Source organism: Opisthocomus hoazin, chromosome 11, assembly GCF_030867145.1.
Source record: "Opisthocomus hoazin isolate bOpiHoa1 chromosome 11, bOpiHoa1.hap1, whole genome shotgun sequence".
NCBI classification, from domain to species: Eukaryota; Metazoa; Chordata; class Aves; order Opisthocomiformes; family Opisthocomidae; genus Opisthocomus; species Opisthocomus hoazin.
The window spans coordinates 16,735,819-16,758,894 of NC_134424.1; the positions used below are offsets into that span (position 1 = coordinate 16,735,819).

The 23,076-nt window shown below is 66.7% G+C and overlaps 4 protein-coding genes across 9 annotated transcripts; 3 read left to right on the top strand and 1 right to left on the bottom strand.

Moving 5' to 3' along the window:
* Positions 1-219: 219 nt before the first annotated feature.
* Positions 220-9,699, top strand: GRM2 (glutamate metabotropic receptor 2). Its single transcript, XM_075432726.1, has 6 exons — positions 220-301; positions 3,137-3,752; positions 5,299-6,136; positions 6,862-7,925; positions 8,826-9,000; positions 9,524-9,699. The coding sequence occupies exons 2-6, from the start codon at positions 3,294-3,296 to the stop codon at positions 9,595-9,597; spliced, it is 2,610 nt and encodes an 869-aa protein (XP_075288841.1). The 5' UTR covers positions 220-301; positions 3,137-3,293; the 3' UTR covers positions 9,598-9,699.
* A 653-nt stretch (positions 9,700-10,352) lies between these two features.
* On the bottom strand, positions 10,353-13,924 carry RRP9 (ribosomal RNA processing 9, U3 small nucleolar RNA binding protein). Its single transcript, XM_075432451.1, has 15 exons — positions 13,759-13,924; positions 13,460-13,670; positions 13,263-13,384; positions 13,101-13,180; positions 12,975-13,016; positions 12,746-12,872; positions 12,468-12,592; positions 12,146-12,238; positions 11,941-12,041; positions 11,701-11,835; positions 11,450-11,512; positions 11,226-11,371; positions 11,041-11,120; positions 10,842-10,915; positions 10,353-10,748 (listed from the first exon to the last, which is right to left on the bottom strand). Exons 1-15 carry the CDS (start codon positions 13,922-13,924, stop codon positions 10,643-10,645), a joined length of 1,671 nt encoding a protein of 556 aa, XP_075288566.1. The 3' UTR covers positions 10,353-10,642.
* Positions 13,925-17,970: 4,046 nt separating this feature from the next.
* Positions 17,971-20,379, top strand: NAA80 (N-alpha-acetyltransferase 80, NatH catalytic subunit). 3 transcript variants are annotated; one of them, XM_075432945.1, is made up of 2 exons: positions 17,971-18,004; positions 19,649-20,379. In XM_075432945.1, the coding sequence occupies exon 2, from the start codon at positions 19,657-19,659 to the stop codon at positions 20,362-20,364; it is 708 nt and encodes a 235-aa protein (XP_075289060.1). In that variant the 5' UTR covers positions 17,971-18,004; positions 19,649-19,656; the 3' UTR covers positions 20,365-20,379. The 3 variants fall into 3 exon arrangements, with proteins under 3 accessions (XP_075289060.1, XP_075289062.1, XP_075289061.1); XM_075432947.1 differs by lacking the exon at positions 17,971-18,004 and adding an exon at positions 18,061-18,211; XM_075432946.1 differs by lacking the exon at positions 17,971-18,004 and adding an exon at positions 18,567-18,636.
* LOC142362743 (hyaluronidase-3-like) lies at positions 17,985-23,063 on the top strand. Of its 4 annotated transcripts, none has more exons than XM_075432944.1 (3): positions 17,985-18,004; positions 21,349-22,272; positions 22,377-23,062. In XM_075432944.1, exons 2-3 carry the CDS (start codon positions 21,382-21,384, stop codon positions 22,947-22,949), a joined length of 1,464 nt encoding a protein of 487 aa, XP_075289059.1. In that variant the 5' UTR covers positions 17,985-18,004; positions 21,349-21,381; the 3' UTR covers positions 22,950-23,062. The 4 variants fall into 4 exon arrangements, with proteins under 4 accessions (XP_075289059.1, XP_075289056.1, XP_075289057.1 ...); XM_075432941.1 differs by lacking the exon at positions 17,985-18,004 and having other exon boundaries at positions 20,548-22,272; positions 22,377-22,466; positions 22,602-23,062; XM_075432942.1 differs by lacking the exon at positions 17,985-18,004 and having other exon boundaries at positions 20,548-22,272; positions 22,377-22,498; positions 22,602-22,759.
* Positions 23,064-23,076: the final 13 nt, after the last annotated feature.

Genomic DNA, 23,076 nt, shown 5'->3' on the forward strand with positions numbered 1-23,076 from the left:
TGCTGAGCAGGTCCTGCCCCTGCCCACCCTGGCTCTGGCCGTGTCCTCCCCGCGTCCCGCTGCCCTGCCCGCGCCCGGCCGTGCCCTCCCGGCTCTGCCCCAGCCCTGCCGGTGCCGGGAGCGGGCGGGGGGCGGGCGGGGCGGCCCCGGGGTGCCGGGCCGGGCCGGGCGGGGGGCGGAGCGGCTCCGCTCGGCTGGGGCTGGCGGAGAGTCAGCGGCGGCGGCGGGAGGCGGCGGCAGCCGCAGCTCGGAGGCAGCGGCTGCACCGGCACCGGCTCCCGGCGCAGCCCGCCGGGCCCAGGTAAGGGCTGCGGTCCCGCCCCGGCCGCGCCCCGGCGGCCCCAGAGCCCCGGCGCCCGCGGCGGAGGGGCACGGCGACCGGCGGTCCCCGCAGCCGTCGGGGCCGCGGCACGGCGGCGGGGCTGCGGGAGGGGAGCCGAGCCCGAGCACCGGCACCGGCTGGGTCGAGGGTGCGTGCGGGGCACCGGGGCCGCGGGCTCTCCCCTGCCCGCCGCAGGACGCCGGGGCGCGGGGCTCCGGGAGAGGGGCTCGGGGGGTGTGTGGGGGTCCCCGTCCCCCCGGTGCCCCGGCAGCGCCGAGCCCCGCAGCGGGCACCCAGCGGGACCCCGCCGCCGCGGCCCGCCGGGCCCTGCCGGGGCCAGCCCCCCCCTCGCCCCTGCTGCCGCCCCCCGCGTCCCTCCGCCGGCTGTCCCCGGCCGGGAGAGCAGCGGCTCGGGGTGGGGGGGGGCGCTGCCGGGGCAGCCGGACCCCAGGGCGGGTCTGGGAGGGGATTTGGGGTGACCCCAACCTCTCGGGGGGCTGCGGTGGGGCGGGCAGCCTCCTCCTCTCTCGCCACGCTGCTGGGGCGCAGGGGCCAGGGCCACGCCGGCTCCTCTCGCCTTCGCCTCCCGACCCCCAGACCCCCGCGCTCCGGCCCGGCTGGGCAGGAGCAGCCGAATGGCCGCAGTGGTGGGGGGCGAGCGCCCAGGGAGGGTGCTTTGGCCCCACGGGGCACTGGGGCTCGCAGGCCATGGGGCAGAGCAGAGGTGCAGGGGTCCCGGCAGAGCTCGGTGGCAGCAGGGTCTCCGGGGTCCCCGGGGAGGTGGCAATGGCAGCTCCTGGAAGCTGGGGTCACCCTGTGCCCTCCCAGCGCTGCTGCTCTCACACGCACCCCACGCCGCCCCTCGGGGTGCTGGTGTCGGAGGGCGTCGGCTCTCCTGGCAGGGGGTGGGTGGGAAGCGCTCAGGGCAGTGGGAGCAATGGCACCTTCTCACCCATCCCCGTCCCCGCTGCCGTCGGGAGGGGAGGCTGCCGGCAGCCAGGAGCCTTCCTGACCCACCGCAGCCGTTGGGCCGGACAGGGCTCTGCCCTGCTGGGTGCTTCCCTTCCCCAGAGGTTCTCCAGATGTTCCCGTGGGGCTGTCCTCCACCCAGCGTCATGCCAACCCAGCTGAGCAGCTGCGGGGATGGCCGTGGTTCTGCTCGCAGCATCCCTTGGGGCTCGCTGCACAGTGCGTGATGGTTTGCCCTTTCGGGAGAGCTTTGCCTGAAGGTGCCTTTCCTCCGGCGGGTCCCGCCAGCTGCCGCAGACGAGCCGGACCCCGAGGAGCCAGGCTCCCGGTGCTGCTGGACCCCCGCGCTGGGCTCAGCCTGCCACTGATGGGCTCCATCGATAATCCCGGTGCCTGTGGCCTCTTTGCTGCCTGAGGAAACCCTGGGTCCCTCAAAAGCATTCACTGGAAGAAGGCAGGGACCCTTCCTCAGCCTCTTCCCCAGCCTCCTTTGAACTGGGGGCTCAGGTAGGAGATGCCACGAGGCGGCTGGGGGCTTTTAGCATCAGGCAGCACCCGGGGACAGGCACGCTGGGGCACAGAGGAGGAGGAGGTCCTGCATGCATTTCCTCACACCACCCCGTTATGCCCTGTGCCACCCTGCTGCCCGCATCCCTCTGGGCATCACTGCCAGCCCCAGCTGCCTGCTGGAGGGCTCCTGTGGCCACGGGCACTGCCTGCCCCGGGCCACCAAGGGGGCATTGAGGGGTGCCTGCTCCTGCTCGGGGAGAGTGGCCTTGGTACCGGCTGCGGGGGGCTGCAGGGGGACCAGCACCCTCTGGCATCGCCCCCCCCACCCTGTGTGCCCCCATGAGCATCCTGCTCTGCCGGGCTGCGGTGAGCCCTGGGACCAGCCGCGGCACCAGCAGCTTTCTGTGCCGGAGCAGCCTGAGGTTTCTGGGCTGTCAGGGGCTCTGCTTCTCCCGTGGCCCCCGAAACACTGGGCCTGCGGGATTTCAGCACTCGGCTCCAAATAGGAAACAAATCTCTCCCGCGGTTTGGGAAAAGACAACTGATCTCCGAAGGGACTGCATCTCCTGCCAAAAAAAGGCCTGCCTGCTGCAAAAGCCTTTGATTCCCCCGCGCCTCCGTGTTTTCTGCAGAGGGAGTCAGCAAACCTGGCTCTTACTTTTACTGAAATCTCTGAATTTAGTATACGGGGAAGGAAGGGGCGGTGGTGAGAGAACAGGCTCTGAAGCACCGCGGCTGCCAGCGCCTGCCCCGCACCTCGCTGCGGGAGGATGAAGCCAGCAGCGATTCCCTGCTCCGGCCCCGGTGCCACGCGGGTCGGGAGCCATTGGCACCACTGACGCCGCTGCCTGGGTCAGGGGCTCAGTTCAGAGCCAGCGCTGGCTCTGCCCGCCCAGCCTGGGCTCCCTGCTCTGGGTGCCATCCCTGCCCCTGGGTGACCTCCCTGGCTCCTTCCCCTTCCCCGATATTTTAGGGGCCGGCAAGCTGCCCCCCGGCAGGCTGCTCTGCCTGGCGCTGCTGCAGGAGCTGGCTCTGCATCCCCCTGCCCGTGCCAGCGCATCCCAGCGAGCGCTGGGGGGGGACCCTGCACCCCATTTGTCTCCCAGGGTGCGTGTCACTCGCTGGCGTCCTGGGGGTCCCAGGTTGCTACTGGAGCTGTGACCTCTGCTCAGCTGGCCCTTCTGCGGGCACCCTGGGTGGGGGGGTGCTGGGGTGGGGGGCACAGGCAGGCTCGTGCCCTTGCTCGCCCACGCAGCACCGGCTCTGCCCCTGGGGACGGTCCCCAGCTCGCCTTGCTGCCCACAGACCCAGCAGCTTTTCTTTTCGCTTTTCCAGGTGCCGAGGGCTCTGCCGGGGCAGCACGACCCCCCTTCCGCCGACACCGCGCCAGCCCCCGCCACCCGATGCCTGGGGACTGCCTGCCCTCCCCGTGACGAGTGGCAGCGGGTGACACGGGGTGACGTGGGTCCCCTGGCCGGTGCCAGCACACCCCATGGCGGTCCCCTTGGCCGCCTGGCTGTGGCTGATGCGCCTGGCCACCTGCCTGGCCGCCGGGCATGGCACGGCTGGCAAGAAGGAGATCAGCACGGACGGGGACCTGGTGATCGGGGGCCTCTTCCCCGTCCACGAGAAAGGAGTGGGGAGCGAAGACTGCGGCAAGATCAACGAGCACCGGGGCATCCAGCGCCTGGAGGCCATGCTCTTCGCCCTGGATGAGATCAACAAGGACGGGAGCATCCTGCCGGGGGTGAGGCTGGGCGCCCACATCCTCGACACCTGCTCCAAGGACACCTACGCCCTCGAGCAGTCCCTCGACTTCGTCCGCGCCTCCCTCACCAGGGTGGACGGCTCCGAGCACATCTGCCCCGACGGCTCCTACGCTGTCCACGACGACGTGCCCACCGCCATCACCGGCGTCATCGGGGGCTCCTACAGCGACGTTTCCATCCAGGTACCCCCCAGGCAAGAGGGGCTCAGACGGGGCTGGGGGGTCGGCAGAAACGGAGGCAGGGGCGAGGGTAAAACCCCGGCAGCAGTGCGATGACGCTGCTGCCAGTGCGGCATAGGGATGCTCTCGCATCCCTCGCGGTGACGCTGTGCCCCTGTCTGCAATGGGGAGGGAATGCCAGCCTGGCACCGGAGAGAGCTGTCTCTGCTGCCGTGGGGGGGCTGCAGCCCTGATGGTGGCTGGGATCCTCTCAGGGGCTGCGGGGAACCCCCCCCACCATAATCCATGGGAGCTGAGCCAGCGGATCTGTCCCATGTGGGGATGGCGGTGACGCTTCTGATGTCAGAATGGTGCTGGGGACACCGCAGCAGGCATGTGGGGACGTGGAGCTGCCCAGCGTGAGGGGGCACCGTCCCCTCTGCCCCCCCCAAACCCAGCCTGCGAGGGATGGCCAGCTGCAAGGGGGCACCCACCTCTGTGGGGCTCGGCCATGGGGTGCAGGCAGCTGGGGGGGGCGGCTGGATCCCGGGAACTGCCGCTGGCCCACACACTCGCTAAGATTTAACGAGTCCCCGGGGCACGTCAAACCACGGCTGCTGGTCCGTGGGGTCCCCGCGTCCCCCCAGCTATGGGGTGGAGGGAGCTGGGGCTGGGTGATGGAGGTGGCACCCCGGTCCAGCCCACGCAGGCGCTTGTCCCTTCCCTTGCGGGAGGACCCGGCGTGTCCCCACAGCTGGAAGCACCGTCCCGACCCCGGAGCAGGTGGCATGGCGGGCTGGCCGCTCCCTGCGTGGCGAGGCCAGGCAGCGGCATTGCTGTGCTCGGGGGCTTTTGTGCCGTTAGGGGACTTTGTCGTTGAGAACATTTGTCCGCGTTAATCAAGCTGCGTCTCTCACCTGGGGAGCAGCGAGATGTGGGCAGGCTCACCGGCCCTGCCGGAGTGCCCAAGCCCCTGCCTTGCTGCTCCTAGAGCCTGGGTTTTTAACAGCCTCATTAGCAGGGCTTTTTTCCCCTTTGAAGCTAACGAAGGCTTCTGCCGAGTGGCTGGAAGGTGCCGGTCCCGCCAGGGCTCCGGATGTGGGATGCGCAGGTGCCAGTCCGTAGCCCCCCCTGGGCTGGGTGGGGGGCCCTGCCCCAGCTCCCGGCCCCCGGAGCCCTTTCCCCCCACGCTGCGGGGTGCCAGGCGCCCCAGCTTTCTCCTTGCCCACGAGCATCTCCCACAGGTCGCCCACAGGGGAGTTTCTGCTTTTGCCACGAATCCATTTATCCCCTCCCCAGCCCTGAATTTCAGAGGGGAGTGCATGAAATGCTAAAAAAGTACAAGCAGCGAGCACATCTGAGCACTGAAGCAACCCTGCAAATGTGCCGGCCACCTGCCTGTCCATCCGTCTGCCAGCCAGGACCCTCCGGGTGGGGTGGGTTGCTCATCAGCCCCACAGTCGTGCTTGGGAGCACCATGCAATACTTGGTGCTGGACAGGGGTCCTCCGGTGGGAAAGTCCCTCGCTGGGCCAAGTTTTCAGGCGCCCACCTCTCCTCCTCCATTGCAGGTGGCCAACCTGCTGCGGCTCTTCCAGATCCCGCAGATCAGCTATGCCTCCACCAGCGCCAAGCTCAGCGACAAGTCCCGCTACGACTACTTCGCTCGCACTGTCCCACCAGACTTCTACCAAGCCAAAGCCATGGCAGAGATCCTCCGCTTTTTCAACTGGACCTACGTCTCCACCGTGGCCTCGGAGGGTGACTACGGGGAGACAGGGATCGAGGCCTTTGAGCAAGAAGCCCGCATGCGCAACATCTGCATTGCCACCTCGGAGAAGGTGGGCCGCTCCATGAACAAGAAGACCTACGACGGAGTGGTCCGGGCTCTGCTGCAGAAGCCCAATGCCAGAGTGGTCGTGCTGTTCACCCGAAGCGAGGATGCCCGGGAGCTGCTGACGGCTGCCCAGAGAGCCAACGTGTCCTTCATGTGGGTGGCCAGTGATGGGTGGGGAGCCCTGGAGAGTGTGGTGGCTGGGAGCGAAGCGGTGGCGGAAGGAGCCATCACCATCGAGCTGGCTGCCTACCCCATTAAAGAGTTTGCTACCTACTTCCGTAACCTCCACCCCTACAATAACAGCCGAAATCCCTGGTTTCGGGAGTTTTGGGAGCAGAAGTTCAAGTGCAGCTTCCACACGCAGGACTGTAGCTGGTACTCCCTCAAGACAGGCAAGTTTGAGCCAGAGTCCAAGATCACATTCGTGGTCAATGCAGTCTATGCCATGGCTCACTCTCTGCACAACATGCACCAGGCGCTGTGCCCCAATGCCACCAAGCTCTGTGACGCCATGAAGCCCGTCAATGGCAAGAGGTTCTACAAGGACTTTATGCTCAATGTTAATTTTGATGGTGAGTCCAGAGATGGAGATGGGGTTTGGCTGCCTAACTGGAAACGGATGGGTGGAGGGGCAGGGAAGAGGAAGGAGACCCAAATTTGACCCAAGACCCTCCAATTCCTCCAGCCTGCCCACACCCGGGGACCCCTGTGCCACGGGCTGTGGTCGTCCCAGGATGCCAACAGCCCACCATCACCCTTGGGAGGCAATCCAGGCCTTCTGTCCCCAGTGTGGAGAAGCTGGTGACCAACTCCATCCTGCTGCAGCTGGGTGGGACCAGCCCCCACAAGGGACCCTCCAAGAACATGGGTCCTTGGAGACCTCACTTGCAAGCGTCATGATTTATTCACATTTCAGGGATTAAACAGGAGGGATACCCTTGATCAGGGACCCACATAGTGGGGTGAATTAGAAGCGTGTCCTCCGTGACCTGGGCTAAGCCCGGCTACCCAGGTGTCACTGAGAGCCATGGAGGCTGCAAAATCCCCCGCTTCGCCCCTGCAGAGCTGGCTGGGGCTGCCGAGCTCTTCGGCACATGGGGGGTAGTTCTCCACTTTTGCTTTCCTGCTCCTAACGTGTGCATAGACAGCAAGTGTGAGAGTGAAGGCAGGGAACGGGTTGGACATTCGCCTGTGGCCATGGTGGGATGTGACCCTCTGAAGGACCCCTGCCTCCACGCTGGGAGCAAGCGCTCTCCTGCCCCAGGGCAGTGACCGTCTCCCCTTCTCCTCCCTCCAGCTCCGTTCAGGCCAGCAGACACCAAGAGTGTCGTTCGATTTGACCGCTATGGCGACGGGATCGGGCGCTACAACATCTTCAACTATCACCACGTGGACGGGCGGTATCGGTACCAGAAGGTGGGCTACTGGGCTGAGGGACTCATCCTCAACACCAGCCTCATCCCGTGGGCTGAGATGTCCATCCCTGTGTCCCAGTGCAGCGACCCCTGCAAGAAGAATGAGATAAAGAGCATGCAGCCTGGAGACATATGCTGCTGGATCTGCATCCCCTGCCAGCCCTACGAGTACTTGCTGGATGAGTTCACCTGCATGGACTGTGGTCTTGGCTACTGGCCCAACGAGACCCTGAATGGCTGCTACGAGTTGCCCCAAGAGTACATCCGCTGGAAAGATGTCTGGGCCATTGGTCCCGTCACTATCTCTTGCCTGGGTTTTATCTCAACCCTCTTCGTTTTTGGAGTCTTCATGAAGAACAATGATACTCCCATTGTGAAGGCCTCCGGCCGGGAGCTCTGCTACATTCTCCTGACTGGGGTCCTCATGTGCTACAGCATGACCTTCATCTTCATTGCAAAGCCCTCCACTGAGGTGTGCACGCTCCGGCGCCTGGGGCTGGGCACGTCCTTCGCTGTCTGCTATTCGGCCCTCTTGACCAAGACGAATCGCATCGCCAGGATCTTCAGCGGGGTGAAGGAGGGGGTCCAGCGTCCCCGGTTCATAAGCCCCACATCGCAGGTGGTCATCTGCATGGCCCTCATCTCTTGCCAGCTGATCATTGTCATCATCTGGCTGCTGGTGGAGACCCCTGGTACAGGCAAGGAGACGGAGCCTGACAAGAGGTACATCGTCACCCTCAAGTGCAACAACCGTGACTCCAACATGCTCATTTCACTCACCTATAATGTCCTCTTGATTGTCCTCTGCACGGTCTACGCCTTCAAGACACGGAAATGCCCTGAAAACTTCAATGAGGCCAAGTTCATTGGGTTCACCATGTACACGACCTGCATCATCTGGCTGGCCTTCCTGCCCATCTTCTACGTGACCTCCAGCGACTACCGAGTAAGAGCCTGAGTTTTGGGGGGCTCCAATAGGGCCTGAACTGAGTGGTCGTGGCAATTTGGGCCCTGCAGGGTTTGTGGCTAGGAGATGTGTGAGCCTGGGGAGGTGTCTTTGGCCATGGACCTGGTGATGGTCACCTCTGCACTGGGGTGTTCGGAACCAGGTGAAGGGTAGGTGAAGGGCTGTGGCTGAGGGGGCAATGAGTCTTCATGAAGATGATCCCGCCTACCCCCTTGACAGATTGTTGGCTAGGGTGAGGATGGGAAATGGCTCTGAGACCTCCAGAGACACACCACCCACCACCCCAACCTGACCATGGAGGAGTGATTGCCGGCCATCCTTCAGCCTCACGACGTGAAGGCAGCAGACAGCCCCTGGCCCATCCAGACACTTTCCCCCCAGGGCATGAATGCCAGAATGGTCCTTGGGGACCCGAGCAGTGCCAGGGACTGGGGAGCATGGGGTGGGCCCCGCAGGACCTCAGACCCCCTAGACATGTTCTTCCCGGACCTGGAGGACTTGGTGTGGGCAGCTGCAGTCAGGGACTTCCAGAGAGGATCTGCATCCCCCGGTGGGAGTGGGCCCTGGGGTGGGGGGTGCCAGGCTCTGGCCCCAGGCGCTGCCCCAAAGCAGCATGCTGGCGAGTCTGGGGGTGCTGCTCAGGGTGTGCCTGGCTTTGCAGGGGTGGCACGTCCACATCAGGGCAGTGCCCATCCTCTCCCCGTGGGTGTCCAGCAGGTCCACCCTGATGGAGGGACCTGGGGTGGGATGTCCCTGCAGGGTGCAGGCAGCAGCCCCTGCCCACCAGGGCTGGCCAGTGCCACAGTGAGGGCTTCATCCTGCTGAGCTCGGGGCAGAGGGCTGGTGGTAGGACCACCTGACGCCCACCCCTGTCTCCAGGTCCAGACCACCACCATGTGCATCTCGGTGAGCCTCAGCGGCACTGTGGTCCTCGGCTGCCTCTTCACCCCCAAGCTCCACATCATACTCTTCCAGCCGCAGAAGAACGTGGCCAGCCACCGCGTGGGCACCACTCGGTTCAGCGTGGCGGCTGCCGGCTCCAGCCAGTCCCAGGGTGAGCACAGTGGAGCTGGGGGGCTGGGGGGCAGCACCCCCTTCCTGGCACAGGGAGGGAGCACCCCACTGAAGGAAAGTGGGGTGCAGGGTGGGGCATGGCTGGGAATGGGGGGGACGAAGGACGCTGTGTCCCCTGTGGCTCATCCCCGTCCCCCGTCTCAATCCCTCATCTCCCGTGGCTGCGAGCCCCAAGGCTGCAGCACGGGCTGCCGGGGGTGCTGCTCCGGGGGCCCGTCATTGCCCCGAGGGGACACGGCCACCCTGGGCACCCTCTGCCTTAGCCCCCGGGGAGGGGGGGGGGGGGGCACGGCCACCGCAGGCACCCTCCACCCCAGCATGGGTGATTCAACAGCCTCAGGTGCCTGTCACCACCCTGCGGGGGCACGGCCACCGCGGACACCCTCCACCCCAGCGCCGGGGGATGCAGCTCCCCAGGCACCCATCGCAGCGGGATGCCCCGGGGCAGGGGGGGTGCCGCTGCCGGCCCCCAGCCTGCCCCTGACTGCTGCTTTCCCGGCCAGGCTCGGCCTCGCAGTACGTCCCCACGGTGTGCAACGGCCGCGAGGTGGTCGACTCGACGACATCATCTTTGTGAAGGATGGGGGGCCCAGGCTGTGGTGCTGCCGCTCCTGCCCCCGGTTCGCTCCCCAGGGAGAGCAGGGCCCATGGCAGGGCCCGCTCTGGGGCCAGAGGCAGCCGGGAGGCTCAGCCCCCCGACCCAGCAGAGCTACTACGTGTCCCCCGCGTCGGGCCAGGGCACGTGTCACCCTCCCCTTGCACTGAGCCACATCACACATCCCCTGTCCCATGCACCGAGCCATGGTGAACGTCCCCAATCCCTCGACCGGAGCCGTGGTGAAAGCCCCCCCGTCACCCACACTGAGCCCCGGCGCACGTCCCCCATCCCTCGCACCCAGCCACGGCGCAGGGCCCCACTCCCTCGCGCCAAGCCACGCTGCCGCTCACGCTTCACTTGCACCGAGCCCCCCTGCACCTCCCGCTCCCTCCACACTGAGCCCCGCGCCGGCACCCGCTGCCCTCGCCCCGGCCACCCCGGGTGCCTGCCACCCCCCCACCCCGTGTCACCCTTCGCCCGGCGCTTCGCAGTTCCACCTTTTCCCCCCGGCGAAAGCCACCTGCGCTGCGCCCGAGCCCCCTCCATCCCTCCCCTGGCTGTGCTTCTCACGCCTTCGTGGGCGACGGAGTGGGGGCGAGGGCCCGCTGCCCCCCCAGCCCTGCAGAGCGCAGGGAGGGTCCGGCAGGGGCTGCGGGCGAGTAGCAGGACCCAGGTATTTGAGCCCAACCAAGTTTTTAAGAGTAGATTTTTTTCCGTGAGCAAGAGTGTGATTTTTTTTTTTTTGTAATTTATGTAAATAAAGTGGTTTTGGTTTTGCTTGTTTTTTTTTAAGAAAGGGACTCTTCCAGAGCTCAGGTCCGACCAAAGCTGAGGGAAGGGGGCAGACCCTCGCAGAGGGCAGAGCTGCATAACGATACGGGGGCCAGCAGGGTCGGGGGGCACGCGCCACCCCCTGCTCACGTCCTGCCGGCCCCAGGAAGGTCCTCGCCCGAAGGACGCAGGCGCGGATCCGGGGACGGGCGGTTGTTTAATGACCCGGCTCCAGCGGCTTCAGGGCCAGGGGCTAGGAGCTGTCGGGGGCTTTGGGGCCAGGGGCCGCAGCCGTCCGCTTCAGGGGGATGATGCAGATGCTGTTTTTGGCTTCTTTGACTCTCCACCACCGCCCGAGGCTGTTGATGAGAGAGACGGGGGTCACCCTCCGCCAAGCACTGGAGAAGGGGGGGGCTGCACCCCCGGGCAGCACCGGGGAGGGGGGACGGTACCGGTGCTCCTGCCCAACGCCGGCCACCAGGAAGTCACCGGCTGCTGAGAATTTGAGGCTGTTGACAAAACCCACCTGGAGGGGACAGGGCAGGGGTGAGGGGCTCCTGCAGCCACCTCCTGACACCCAGTGAGAGGAGCCCCTGCCGAGAACCCCCCCCCCCAGCCCAGCTCCAGCAGCCCCAGCCTCCCCGTCCCTACCAAGGGGATGTCCCAGAGGGGCTCCAGCTTCCGAAATCCCTCACCGCACTTCCAGAGCTTCACGCTGGCACTGTGGGAGCCTGGGGCAGAGAGAGGAGACTGCCGTGCACCCCGAGCTGGGGAAGGGAGCAGGACGTGCCCTCCCTGCACCCCCAAACCCCTCCTCCCGAGCGGCTGCCACACACCTGTAGCCAGGAGGTCACTGTTGCGCAGGGCGGCCACCGCCGAGATCCAGTAGGGCTCCTGCAGCCCCTCGGCATCCTGCATGCCGTGCGCCTGCCGGGCCAGTGCCAGCGGCTTCTTCTTCGTCAGCCCCCACAGGGCTACAGAGCTGCTGGGGCGGGGAGGGGTGAGGGGGCCTGCGCGCACTGCCTGCCCACCCCACACACCGCCCCGGCCCCGTGCTCACCCATCATCGGCACCCGACACCATGTGCTCCTCGTTGATGAGCTGGATACAGTCGATGGAGCCCCTGCGAAGAGAACAGGCGACGACCGTCAGTTACGAGCTTGCTCCGGGATCCCATTCAGGAGACAAGGGCTCACCGGGGCATCGGCACCCCCAGGGTGCTGGCAGGCTCCCGGTGACGCCTGGCACCCTTGCAGAGCTGGCCCAGCCGGACCCGCCTGCCTGCAGTCCTCCCTCCCGTCCCAGACCTACTGGTGCCCACAAAACACCAGCTGTGACTCCTCGGGGATCTTCCAGAGCCGCACGGTGCCATCCCGTCCCCCTGCCGTCACACAGCACTCCCGGCTCAGGCTGTCCAGCCCCGTGATGACGTCCTGGTGCCCGTACCTGGAGGAGGAGACGGCAAAGAGCTGCGACGGGCAGGCCCCTGCGCCCCATCGCCTGCCCCTGCCGAGGGAGGGTCAGTGGGGTCCCTCCCCCCTTGGCTCTTACAGGGTCTCCACGTATGCGTTCTCCGCCACGTTCCAGACCTTGACGCAGCGGTCGTGAGACGCACTGTACAGCTGGTGCGTGCCCTTCCGGAAGGACAGGGCCTGCGGGCGGACAGACGGACAGACACAGGGGCAACGGTGAGGGGCAGGGGGGAGGACGGTGTCGCCTGGCCCCGCAGGTGTCACGGTCGCTGCCCCCGACTCACCGAGACGGCGTCGCGGTGCCCGGTGAAGATGTGCAGGCGCTTGCACGTGGCTGCGTCCCAGGTCATGATCAGCTTGTTCCTGTCTCCCGTAGCCTGGCAGAACACAGGGGATACCCCAGACCCGCCCCGTGGGGACCCACCCCAGCCTCTGCTCCCACCCCGTGTGCTTTGGGGGGTCCCAGGGAGCCGCTCCGGACTCCACTGGGAGCAGGGGCTGCTCTAACCCAGCACAGCAGGGTCTCCTCCACAGACCCTGGGAGGAGGTGCGCTGCCCCCTCCCCACCTCTCTGCCCCACGCCGCAGCACCAGCCCTCTCCCGTACCAGGTACTTGCCGTCTGACGAGATGGCCATGCAGAGGACGTGGGACGCGTGCCCCATGTGCCGCTCCTCGGTGCCCTTCTTCCCCCCGGGCACCACACACAGCCTCTTCCCGCTCTCCACCTCCCCTGCGGGAAAAGCATGGCCATCACCCCCTGGGAGCCTCCCGCCACTCCGGAACGTGCCGGCGAGCCTCCCACAGAGCCCCAGCCACCGCTGCAGGGTCCCCGCAGGGTCCGGGCCGGGGGAACGGCCGGTGGCGGGCCCGAGGGAACACTTGCATTTGATGAGGGATCCGTCCTTGGCAGCGGAGAAGATGAACCTGTCGTCGGGCGAGATGACCAGGCAGGTGACGGGCAGCTGGTGCCCCCGCAGCACGCGGATGCTGCCCGGATCCGGAGGCCGCACCTGTGGGGACAGCGGGACGTGAGCCGGGCCGCTCCAGCGCGGGAGAAGGGCCCCGGCCCGGCGTCCCCCCGGCCCGGCAGCCCCCCAGCCCCCGGCACTCACTTCTCCGGCGACCAGGCGCTGCAGCCGCCCCTTCTGCTCGAGCTGGGGAAGAAGCGGGGGGGCTCAGCCGAGGCGGCCCCGGCCCCGCGGGAGGGGGCCGCGGCCCCTGCCCGCCCCCCCGCTCACCACGTCCTCCTTCAGCCGGTCGCCGATCAGATCCGCCGGCTCCGCCTCCTCCTCCTCCTCCTCCGCCGCCCGTTCCTCCTCTGCGGCGGAGACGGGGCGTGAGGGGCCGGGCTCAGCGCCCGGGACCGCCCCGCCGGGGCTCCGGCACCGGGCGGGACTCACCGTACTGGCGGAGCTGCTCCAGGTACAGCTTGGCCAGGCGCAGCTTCTTCTCCTGCGGCGTCTCCTCCAGCTCCTCCTCCTCCTCCGCCGCCTCCCGCCGCCGCCGCCGCCCCACCGACGGGCTGCGGGAACGCGCGACAGCATCGGCACCGGCACCCCCGCCGGCACCGGCGCCGCCCCCCCGCCGCAGCGCTCACCTCTCCGGCTCGGAGTCGCTGGACACCTCCTCGTCGACGGGACGGCCTCCCGCTGCCCGCGGCCGCCGCCGCCCCGCCGCCCCGCGCGGGGCCTTGGCCCTCCGGCCGCCCGCCGCCGCCGCCGCCATGCTGCCGCCGCACGTGGGGCCCGCCGCGCCCCTCCCCGCCAGGGGCGGGCCGCCAGGCCACACCCTCGCCCGCCGCCTATTGGCTGCAGGCGGCCGGGCACCGCCTTCCCCCCCCTCCGGAAACGCGCGCCTACCCCGCCCCCGCTTCCTAGCGGCGGGCCGCGTCGTCACTCGGGTAGTGACGCCCCGCCCCCTCAGTGTGAAGCCCAGCCCTCTCCCCGCTCTCTCCCCGCCCCCTCTCCCGGTGCCCCCCTGCCCCGGGGGTGCCGGGGCCTGGGGGGAGCAGGCGGTCCCCGCTGATCTCCCCGCCCCGCCCCTGGGAGCGGCCAGCCCCCATTACCCCTCGCGGCATCCCCCACTCACCGAGACAGCGTCGCAGTGTCAATGGCGGTGGTACTGACGGTGGCGGTGGCAGTTACAGTGGCAGTGGCATGGTGGTGGCGGTGGCAGTGGCGGTGGCAGTGGTGGCGGTGGTGGCAGTGACGGTGGTGGTGGCAGTGATAATGGCCGTGGCGGTGTACAGGTGGCCGCTTCCCAAATCGTGATCTGCTTGTTTTGCCCCGCGGGGACCCTCGGCCGGCGCCAGCCGCAGGGCATGGCCTCTGGTCCCATCCCACGTGCTGCCGGGGGTCCCAGGGACCCGTCCTTGGCTGTCTGCCCGGGAGGGGTGGGTGCAGAGGGCCTGTCCTGGTGATGCTCTGCAGAGCTGGAACTGGCTTCGTATTGCGCCTTCAGTCTCTTCTCTTCGGCACCCGGGGAGGCGCGGAAGGACAGCGGCAGCCCCCTTCGGCTGGCCTCTGCGAGGCGAAAGGCTCGATTCCCCAGCAGGAATGCACGGACGAAGTTGGAGCACATCAGAGAGACTGAGTGAGGGCAGCAGGCAGGAGGAAGGGCCCCGGCATGCAGCTCCCCTCCCAGGCGAGGGGGTTCTGCTCCCAGCATGGCCTTGGGGAGGGGGCTCTTTCTGGAGGGGGTATTCCTTGACCAGCAGTCTCCAGCTGCACCCCCCGCCCCCCGGCTCCCTCCTGCCCCTGGGACTCACGGGGTGCAATGTGCCCTGCCTGGAGGGGAACACGGGGCTGCCACCTCACCTCTGCTGCTTCGTCCCCACAGTCCTTCAAGGCACAAAGGAAGAAGCCAACCATCTGGTCTCCCCCCCGGCAACTCGGATGTCTCACATCCTCAGACAAGGAAGGCCGAAGTGGAGGTTTCAGCTGTAACAGCTGAGCTCACAGCTGCTGAGGACATGGACGAGGTGGCACTCGGTCCCCAGCGAGGACTCTGCTCGGGCACAGATGAAGCAGCAGCCCCAGCCCTAGGATGCTCTGCAGGCTGGTGTATGTCTGTTGCAAATCACAACACGGACGTAGCTTGTGGTGCGAGTCAGAGCGAGTTTCTTTTGCAAGTGGTGCTTTATACATCTTCACCCGGACGTTAGTTCCTGGGAACTTTCGATCCCGATCAGGCAGCTATTTGCACGAGGTTCTCTACTCTGCTTCTGTCCGTCCATAGCCATAGCACACGCCAGGTCAGCCAGTGAGGTTGCTGATCACGCGCTGTCCCTGCGCTGGCTGGCAGTACACAACCGCTGTTTTTTAACTCCTGATCATGTACTCGGCTCCTTCAGCACATCCACAAGTCCTCTTCAGCATTTTTCTCGTCTGTTTATTACAGCAATCTGCTTTTGTCCCGTTCCTCTACATCTCCCCCGTTCTTATTTGATGAATTTAAAGCAAGCGCTGCATTGACATGCGTAAGCATCACTATTGGTGTTGTGGTCAAGTAACAGACCCACCACAGTGCAACACTGAAAACAAGCATAAGAACACAATTGCTAATAAAAAGACCTATAGATGTGAAGTGCATACCATAACCTGCTGGGTGTAAAGAAGCATCAAATTAGCCGGAGAATGGTACATATTGATGGCAAATCTGTTACCCAGCATACGGGTGTAGACTGATTTACCTGCCTCCAGTTTTCTTTCTGTGTGGAGGGTGGGACCCAGGCACCGCCTGACCACAACGTATCATGACTGCCAGTTGGAGGGGATGCATCCCACCATGTCAGGCCTTGAAATAATGGCGGATCAATGGTATAAGCTCAGTAAATTTGCGCTTGGGTTATAGGTATACTCATCACACATACAAACATCCATAACATTCAGTATTGGCTATCCATATTAATCACCTAGGCTAAGATCAATGTATCTAAAAGCACAACTCATTAATATATCTAGGCTAAAATCAATGTACATAAAAGCATAAATCTGCAAACATCACCACATCTAATCCCTGCTGCATCAAATGCTTCTGCAGCCCCGAGAAATCAGAGTCCAAGTACAACAGTCCAAAGTCGAGAACCGGAAATCATCAATACCTGCAGAGCTCACCAAGCCAGAAGACACAAAAGCAGTTACTTAGTCCAGATAAATCTGTTCGATCACAGGAACCAAAGAAATCCATCAGATTACAGAAATACAGACACTACGACAACAGACACATCCCTCTCCCTGCCGACCCCGCCCCAACACCGCAAAGCCTTCGCCACAGTTCCCCGGAAGAGTGCTTTTACCTTATTCACGGTCCCTGCTCAGAACCTTTCGGCCCAGGGATTGGAGGGTCTCCTCGAGAATCACTCGGTGTTGGCCGGAGGTCCTGCGATCCCTCAGACCGTTGATGTTCAAGAGCAGGGTCCTACCTGGGTACCCAGAATCTGTTACCGGAAAGCGGCAAAATAATTCCCTCTCCAAAACCTCACCTTGCAGCTCTAGGAAGCAGGCACTCTGTACCGCAGCAGCACTCTCTGTCGCCGGACGCACAGGGGGACAGCCCCACCCAAATGTGCCTATTGAAAAGACACAATCACTGGATATCCATGCGATGTTAACATACATACTCATTACACCTCCGAGAAAAGCCTGTCTACCCCTGCCACCACCAGCAACAACGCCACCGTCCCTCAGGAGGGCCAACTTTGGCCTCTTCAAGGAGCTACTGGGAGGAATCCCGTGGGCCAGGGCTCTCGAAGGCAGGGGGGTCCAAGAGTGCTGGTCGCTCTTTAAACGTCACTTCCTGCTCTGGAGCGGTGGATCCCCCTGAGAAAGAAATTGAGCAAAGGAGGCAGGAGACCTGCATGGTTAAACAAGGAGCTTCTAGCGGAGATCAGGTGGAAGAGAAAGGTCCATGGAATGTGGAAAGAGGGGCAGGCCACTTGGGAAGAGTACAGGAACATGGTCAGAGCATGCAGGGATGCGACGAGGAAGGCCAAAGCCCACCTGGAATTGAAGCTGGCAAGGGATGTCAAAAACAAGAAGGTCTTCTTCAATTACATCAGCAGCAAAAGGAAGGCTAGGGACAATGTGGGGCCGCTGCTGAATGAGGCGGGTGTCCTGGTGACGGAGGATGCAGAGAAGGCAGAGTTACTGAATGCCTTCTCTGCTTCAGTCTTCAGTGCTAAGACTGGCCCTTGGGAATCCCAGGTGCTGGTGGTAAGAGAAGAAGCCCACGGAGAGGATGACTTTCCCTTGGTCAAGGAGGACTGCATGAGGGATCGATTAAGCAATCTGGATGCCCACAAATCCTTGGGCCCTGATGGAATGCACCCACGAGTGCTGAGAGAGCTGGCGGATGTCATTGCTGAGCCACTCTCCATCATCTTTGAGAGGTCCTGGAGGACAGGAGAGGTGCCCGAGGACTGGAGAAAGGCCAATGTCACTCCAATCTTCAAAAAGGGCAAGAAGGAGGACCCAGGGAACTACAGGCCGGTCAGCCTCACCTCCATCCCGGGAAAGGTGATGGAGCAGCTTATCCTGGAGGTCATCTTCAAGCAACTGAAGGAAAAGAAGGTTATCAGGAGCAGTCAGCATGGATTCACCAAGGGGAAATCATGCCTGACCAACCTGATAGCTTTCTACAATGGCATGACTGGCTGGGTAGACGAAGGGAGAGCCGTGGATGTTGTCTACCTCGACTTCAGCAAGGCTTTCGACACGGTCTCCCATCACATCCTCCTAGGGAAGCTCAGGCAGTGTGGGCTGGATGAGTGGTCGGTGAGGTGGACTGAGAACTGGCTGAATGGCAGAACTCAGAGGGTTGTCATCAGCGGCGCTGAGTCTAGTTGGAGGCCGTGCGAGGGGCCCGGGGCGGTGCGGGGCCGGTGTGCGGGGCGGGACGGGCAGCAGCCGGCCCAGAGGCCCGCGGACACGCGGCGCCAGGGTGCGCTGGCGCCTCCGCAACAGCCAGGCGGCCCGGCGCGCGGAGCCGCACTCCCGGCGGCCGGCGGCACAGCGCATGCGCGCAGGTGGCGGGGAGCGAAGAGGCGGCCGCCGGCCGCCAGGGGTCGCGGTCCGGGAACCGAGTTGTGGCGGCGGCGGAAGTGAGGACTCGGGGGCGGAAGTGGCGGCGGCCGGGCTGGCAGGTGGGTACCGGCGGGGCGGGAGGGGAGAGGGGTGGGCGGATGCGGTCCGTGATGGGTCCGTGACGGGCTCCGTGGTGGGTCAGTGGTGGGGTCAGTGATGAGGTCAACGATGGATCAGTGATGGGATCAGTGATGGGTCAGTGATGGATTCAATGATGGAATCAGTGGTGGGGTCAGTGATGTGGTCAGAGATGCATCAGTGATGGGGTGAGTGGTGGGGTCAGTGATGGGATCAATGGTGGGTCAGTGATGGGGTCAGTGCTGGATCAGTGGTGGGATCAGTGATGGGGCCAGTGATGGGGCCAGTGATGGGGTGGGGGCCTTGTGGTCGGGAGGTGCAGCCATGGGGTGGGGGCAGCAATGAGCTGGCCGATGCCCTGCAGGTTTGTGCACCCTGTGTGGGTGCGGTGTGGTCTGGACTGCCGGGGGGGTGCAGGCAGGGTGGGTGCTGCGTGTGAGGCGCAGTCTGGTCTGGGGGCCGTGGGGGCGGGGGCCGTGGGGGCCCTGGACAGACGTGTCATTGACGCCGGGGAAGCAGAACCAGGCGCTGCGGTTGGCCACGAGCCCGGGCTGTTTCCTGCCGCGCTGCTGCGCAGGCACCGAGGGCGCGGGAGCCGGCAGCAGCAGGCAGGGTGAGTGTGAGCAGGGTGGGCAGGGCGAGGGGCAGGCGGGGCGACGGCAGGCAGGGTGGGCAGCCCCGTGCCCCGGGCGAGGGGCTGCAAAGGGGCAGGCATGGGGGGAAACTGGGCAGCGGGGTGGGCGAAGCTTGGTGGGGCACTGCAGGCAGAAGCAGGCAGGAGGGCAGGCATTGAAGGGGCCTTCCCCCTTCACCCAGGCCCCCCCCGAACGCAGAGGGGTGCTGGCAAGGTGCTGGCATGGGTTTGCTGAGGAGACAGGAGGAAAAGCTTCGCCAGCCTGGGGCTGCTGGGGGGGCTTGGGGCGCTGCTTGGCCTCTGAATGGGGGAGTGCGCGCTGGGCTGGGGGTCAGGGGTCCTGGAGCTGGGGGCTGGCTTTGGGGGGCACCCTGCGGGGGCAGGGCCAGGCCCTCCACCCCCCAGAGCGGGAAGCAGGGCAGTTTGCTCAACCCCGGCTGATAAGCCAGCGCGACGGTTCCTCCCATCCGCTGCCTGCGGCTTCTCCTTCGCAAGGGGAACGGCCGCCGGGCTGGGAGAGGGGTCCCTGCCGCTCAGCGGCTGTGGCAGGGGGCTCCTTGCCCTTTGGAGAATGGCAGGGCCCCCCCCCCGAGCCTCCACACCGGCACAGCATGGCCAGGGTCTGCTCAGCTCCGTGGTACTGCAGCCCTCTCCCGCAGGCTGGGAACATGTGTGATGAGCTGGCTGGTCCTCAGGCAGGGGCCTGGGTGGCAGGAGCGGGTGGCAGGACCGGGGAGGGGTCAAGGCCAGCCCTGTGCCTCCTGCCCCTCCGCCAGCTCGCTGGTGCCAGACGGGTCTCACGGCACAGGAGCCGGCATGGCACACCACTTCCTCGCTGTGGTGCTGTCGTTCGACCTCAGACCCGCCGCTAACCCCCACGAACCCCTCCGGCTGTGCCGCTGGCGAGCTGTGCCTGTGCCGGGGCAACATGCACACACACGTGGTGTGTCCCCGCCGCCTCTGAGCCGTGGCCTGCTTGGTCTCCCATCAGTGAGAAGAATGGGGTCCGTGTCGGAGGAGCTGAGCCTGGTCCCCCTGCACCGGAGGCCGGAGCTGCTGGAGGCCTGCGCCGAGCTGCTGGGCGAGGAGTGGGGGAAGAGCCGGGCATCGCGGCTCCACAGGCTCCAGCGCTCCTCGGACGCCTTCCCCGCCTGCCTGCTGCTGCTGCGGAGCCAGGGCCCGGCCGAGGCCCCCGCCGCCCGGGAGGGTCCCTGCCAGCTCGTGGGCCACGTCCGGCTCTCCCGGGTGGTCGGCCGGCCCCGCGACCTCTTCGTGGAGAGTGTGGTGGTGGCCCGGGCGCTGCGGGGCCAGGGCTATGGGCGGCGGCTGATGGAGGCCACCGAGCGGTGGGCCCGGGCCCGGGGCTTTGGCTGCCTGCGCCTCACCACCCACGACAAGCAGCATTTCTACGCCCACCTGGGCTTCGTCCTGGGCGAGCCGGTGCAGAGCGTGGCCTTCCTCAGCCCCGCCGTCCCCGCCGAGGTGCTGCGGCTCTTCTCCGCCCCTCTTGGCGCTGCCACCGCCGCTGCCGCCAGGCCCAGGGTGCCCGCCATCCCCCCACCTCCTGCCGCCCCCCCACCACCCCCCCCGCCACCCGTCATCTGGGCAAGGGGGGTCCTGGCCGACGGCGTTGGGCAGAGCCTCCTGGAGACCCCCCACCGCGACGCCAAAGGGCTGCCCATCTTCTGGATGAAGAAGGACATCTGAGGGGCCGGGGCCCCGAGCCGGAGATTAAAAGCGAGTGCGAGCAGGAGCTGCCTGCCCCGGCGCTGCCCAACTGCCTGCCGTTCTTCAGGGCTGGTGCCAGCTCCCCTGGCTCGCCCTGGCCCCACTGCCCGGGTGGGTGCTGGGGTGCCGGCGGGGAGGTGGTCCCCACACCCTGCCCTGGTCATGGAACCACCAGCGCGGCCAGGAGCCGGGCCCACCCCAGGCTGTGGGGCTGGCACTGCTCCCAGGAGCGCTGCCTGGTCCCACCAGTGTCTCCTCCACCCAGGAGAATGGCTGTGGGGCAGCCGTGGCTCAGCAGCCTGGGGAAACCACGGCGCGCGATGGCCAGAGCGGCACCGGGGGAGCAGGGCATGGCGGCGCGGGCTGCGGGCACCCTGCTTCACGCCGCGAGCAGGACGGGCAGCCCGGCCCTGCCAAGGCAGCTGGCGGCACCGGAGTGGGAGTGGGAAGGTCAGGGAGAGCGGCTGGGCCCCGTGCCGGGGGATTAGCGCCGTCCTTGCTGCGTCATGCGGCCCCCGCGCCCGTCCCCTGCCTAATCCCCTTGCCCCGGCTGGCTGGCCAGCACTGGGCAGGGGCACCGGGCCCCTCGGCCCTGCCCGGGCCGGGGGACAGAGCTGCCCCTCTGGCCCCTCCACGGGCGCCTGGCCTGGCTCAGCCCTGCTACGAAACGGGGAAGAGGGGGTGGCGGTGCCCCTGCCACGAGCAGGACTAGGAGGTGGCAGGGAAACCGAGGCACCGGGGTCGGCAGCTCGCAGTGCCGCACCGGAGCCGTGCCACAGCTGCGGGGGCTCGGGGCACCGGGCGCAGCAGGTAGAGGTGCCCAAAGCCCCCACGTTCGCTCAGTCCCGTGGGATTTTGAGGTGGGCAGCCGGCCCCCGTGGCCGATCCCAGCCTGCCACGCGCCAAGGCCGGGGTGCCCGCTGTGCCCACCGCCTCAGCCCCCCCGCTCTCCTTTCCCCTCAGGGTGCCAGCCCCGCAGGCAGCCAGCGACGCAGGATGGTGCTGGCGCTGTGGGCCTGCCTGGTGCTGGGCACGGCCGGCGGGGAGAGCCCGGCGCCGGAGCCCCTGCCCGGTGGCCAGCCCTTCGCCGTGGTGTGGAACATCCCTGCCGGCCGCTGCCAGCGCCGCTTCGGCGTGGGGCTGCCCCTCAGCAGCTACGGCATCGTGGAGAACCAGGACGGCCGCTTCACCGGCCAGAACATCACCATCTTCTACAAGAACAAGTTTGGGTTGTACCCCTACCTGTCGCGGCAGGGCGTCCCCCGCCACGGGGGCATCCCCCAGCGGGTCCCCCTCGGCGCCCACCTCGCCCGGGCGGCCGGGGACATCCGCCGCCTCCTGCACCCCGCTTTCCGCGGCCTGGCCGTGGTGGACTGGGAGGAGTGGAGGCCCCTCTGGGCCCAAAACTGGGGGACCAAGCGGATCTACCGGGCAGCCTCGGAGCGCTGGGTGTGGGACCGTCACGGCCTCCTGCCAGCACGGCGGCGGCTCCGGCTGGCGCACCAGGAGTTCGAGCGGGCGGCGCGGGCTCTGATGGAGGAGACGCTTCTGCTGGGCCAGACCCTGCGCCCGGGGGGGCTCTGGGGTTTCTACCGCTTCCCCGACTGCCTCAACGCCAACTGGGCCAAGGAGGCCAACTACACCGGGCAGTGCCGGGCGGCAGAGGTGCGGCGCAACAACCGCCTGGGCTGGCTCTGGGCCGCCTCGGCCGCCCTCTACCCCAGCATCTACCTGCCGCCCGCGCTGCCGCCCGCGCTGCGCCGCCGCTACGTGCACCACCGGCTGCGCGAGGCCCTGCGCGTGGCCGCCTTCGGGGCCGGCGGCCTCCTGCCCGTGGTCGCCTACTCCCGCCTGTCCTTCCGCCGGTCGCCCCGGTTCCTGGAGCTGGTGAGCGCCGCGGGGCCGGGGCGGCCGGCATGCTGGGGGTCCCGCCGGGTGCCGGGACGTGTCGTGTGGTCCCTGGCCCGGTCACGGCTCTCTGTCCTCGGCAGGCTGACCTGGTGCACACCATCGGGGAGAGCGCGGCGCTGGGCGCGGCCGGACTCGTGCTCTGGGGAGACATGTCGTACTCCCGCTCGGCTGTGAGTGCAGCGCCTCGCCGGAGCTGGCACAGGCATGGGACACACGGGATGGCCACGTCCCCCGTGCCCGCCGGGGAGGGGCGGCCGGAGGGACCCCAGCACCGGGGCAGGTCCTCACTGGTGCTTCTTCCTCAGGAGAGCTGCGCCAGCCTGCGCCACTACCTGGTGTCCACGCTGGGTCCCTACGTGGCCAACGTGACAGCGGCCGCCCGGGAGTGCAGCTACGGGCAGTGCCACGGGCACGGGCGCTGCGTGCGCCGGCAGCCCCACGACCTGGGCAGCCTCCTGCACCTCGGCCCCAGCCCGACAGCCTCTTTCCGTTGCCACTGCTACCGCGGCTGGGCTGGCGAGAGCTGCGCCCAGCGGGTCCAGCCTGACCCTGCCGCCTTCTGCCTGGCACCCACCCACGCCCACGGCCTCTACGGGCGCAGCGACCTCCCGGCGCCCGGCACCTGCCTGCCGCGGGGCACGTGGGGCTGGTGACCAGGGCCGGGGGCCACCACGGTCCCCTACCCCAGCAGCGCTGCTGCCTGGTGCTTCCTACGGTCTCATTAACTTAAATAAATCCTCCTGGCACAGCTGGCATGGTCCTTGTGGGCAGAGCTGGGGG

What these genes read in the sequence shown, in the direction of transcription:
- RRP9 (XM_075432451.1), bottom strand. Translation starts at nt 13,924, where the DNA reads ATGGGGGCTGGCCGCTCCCAGGGGCGGGGCGGGGAGATCAGCGGGGAC. An exon ending in AGCGACTCCGAGCCGGAGAG is followed by an intron (nt 13,385 to 13,459) that starts GTGAGCGCTGCG and finishes GCGTTCCCGCAG; the next exon opens with CCCGTCGGTGGGGCGGCGGC. An exon ending in CGTCAGACGGCAAGTACCTG is followed by an intron (nt 12,239 to 12,467) that starts GTACGGGAGAGG and finishes GTGTTCTGCCAG; the next exon opens with GCTACGGGAGACAGGAACAA.
- GRM2 (XM_075432726.1), top strand. Translation starts at nt 3,294, where the DNA reads ATGGCGGTCCCCTTGGCCGCCTGGCTGTGGCTGATGCGCCTGGCCACC. An exon ending in GCTCAATGTTAATTTTGATG is followed by an intron (nt 6,137 to 6,861) that starts GTGAGTCCAGAG and finishes TCCTCCCTCCAG; the next exon opens with CTCCGTTCAGGCCAGCAGAC. An exon ending in CGGCTCCAGCCAGTCCCAGG is followed by an intron (nt 9,001 to 9,523) that starts GTGAGCACAGTG and finishes TTTCCCGGCCAG; the next exon opens with GCTCGGCCTCGCAGTACGTC.
- LOC142362743 (XM_075432943.1), top strand. Translation starts at nt 20,548, where the DNA reads ATGGAACCACCAGCGCGGCCAGGAGCCGGGCCCACCCCAGGCTGTGGG. An exon ending in CGCCCCGGTTCCTGGAGCTG is followed by an intron (nt 22,273 to 22,376) that starts GTGAGCGCCGCG and finishes TGTCCTCGGCAG; the next exon opens with GCTGACCTGGTGCACACCAT.
- NAA80 (XM_075432945.1), top strand. Translation starts at nt 19,657, where the DNA reads ATGGGGTCCGTGTCGGAGGAGCTGAGCCTGGTCCCCCTGCACCGGAGG.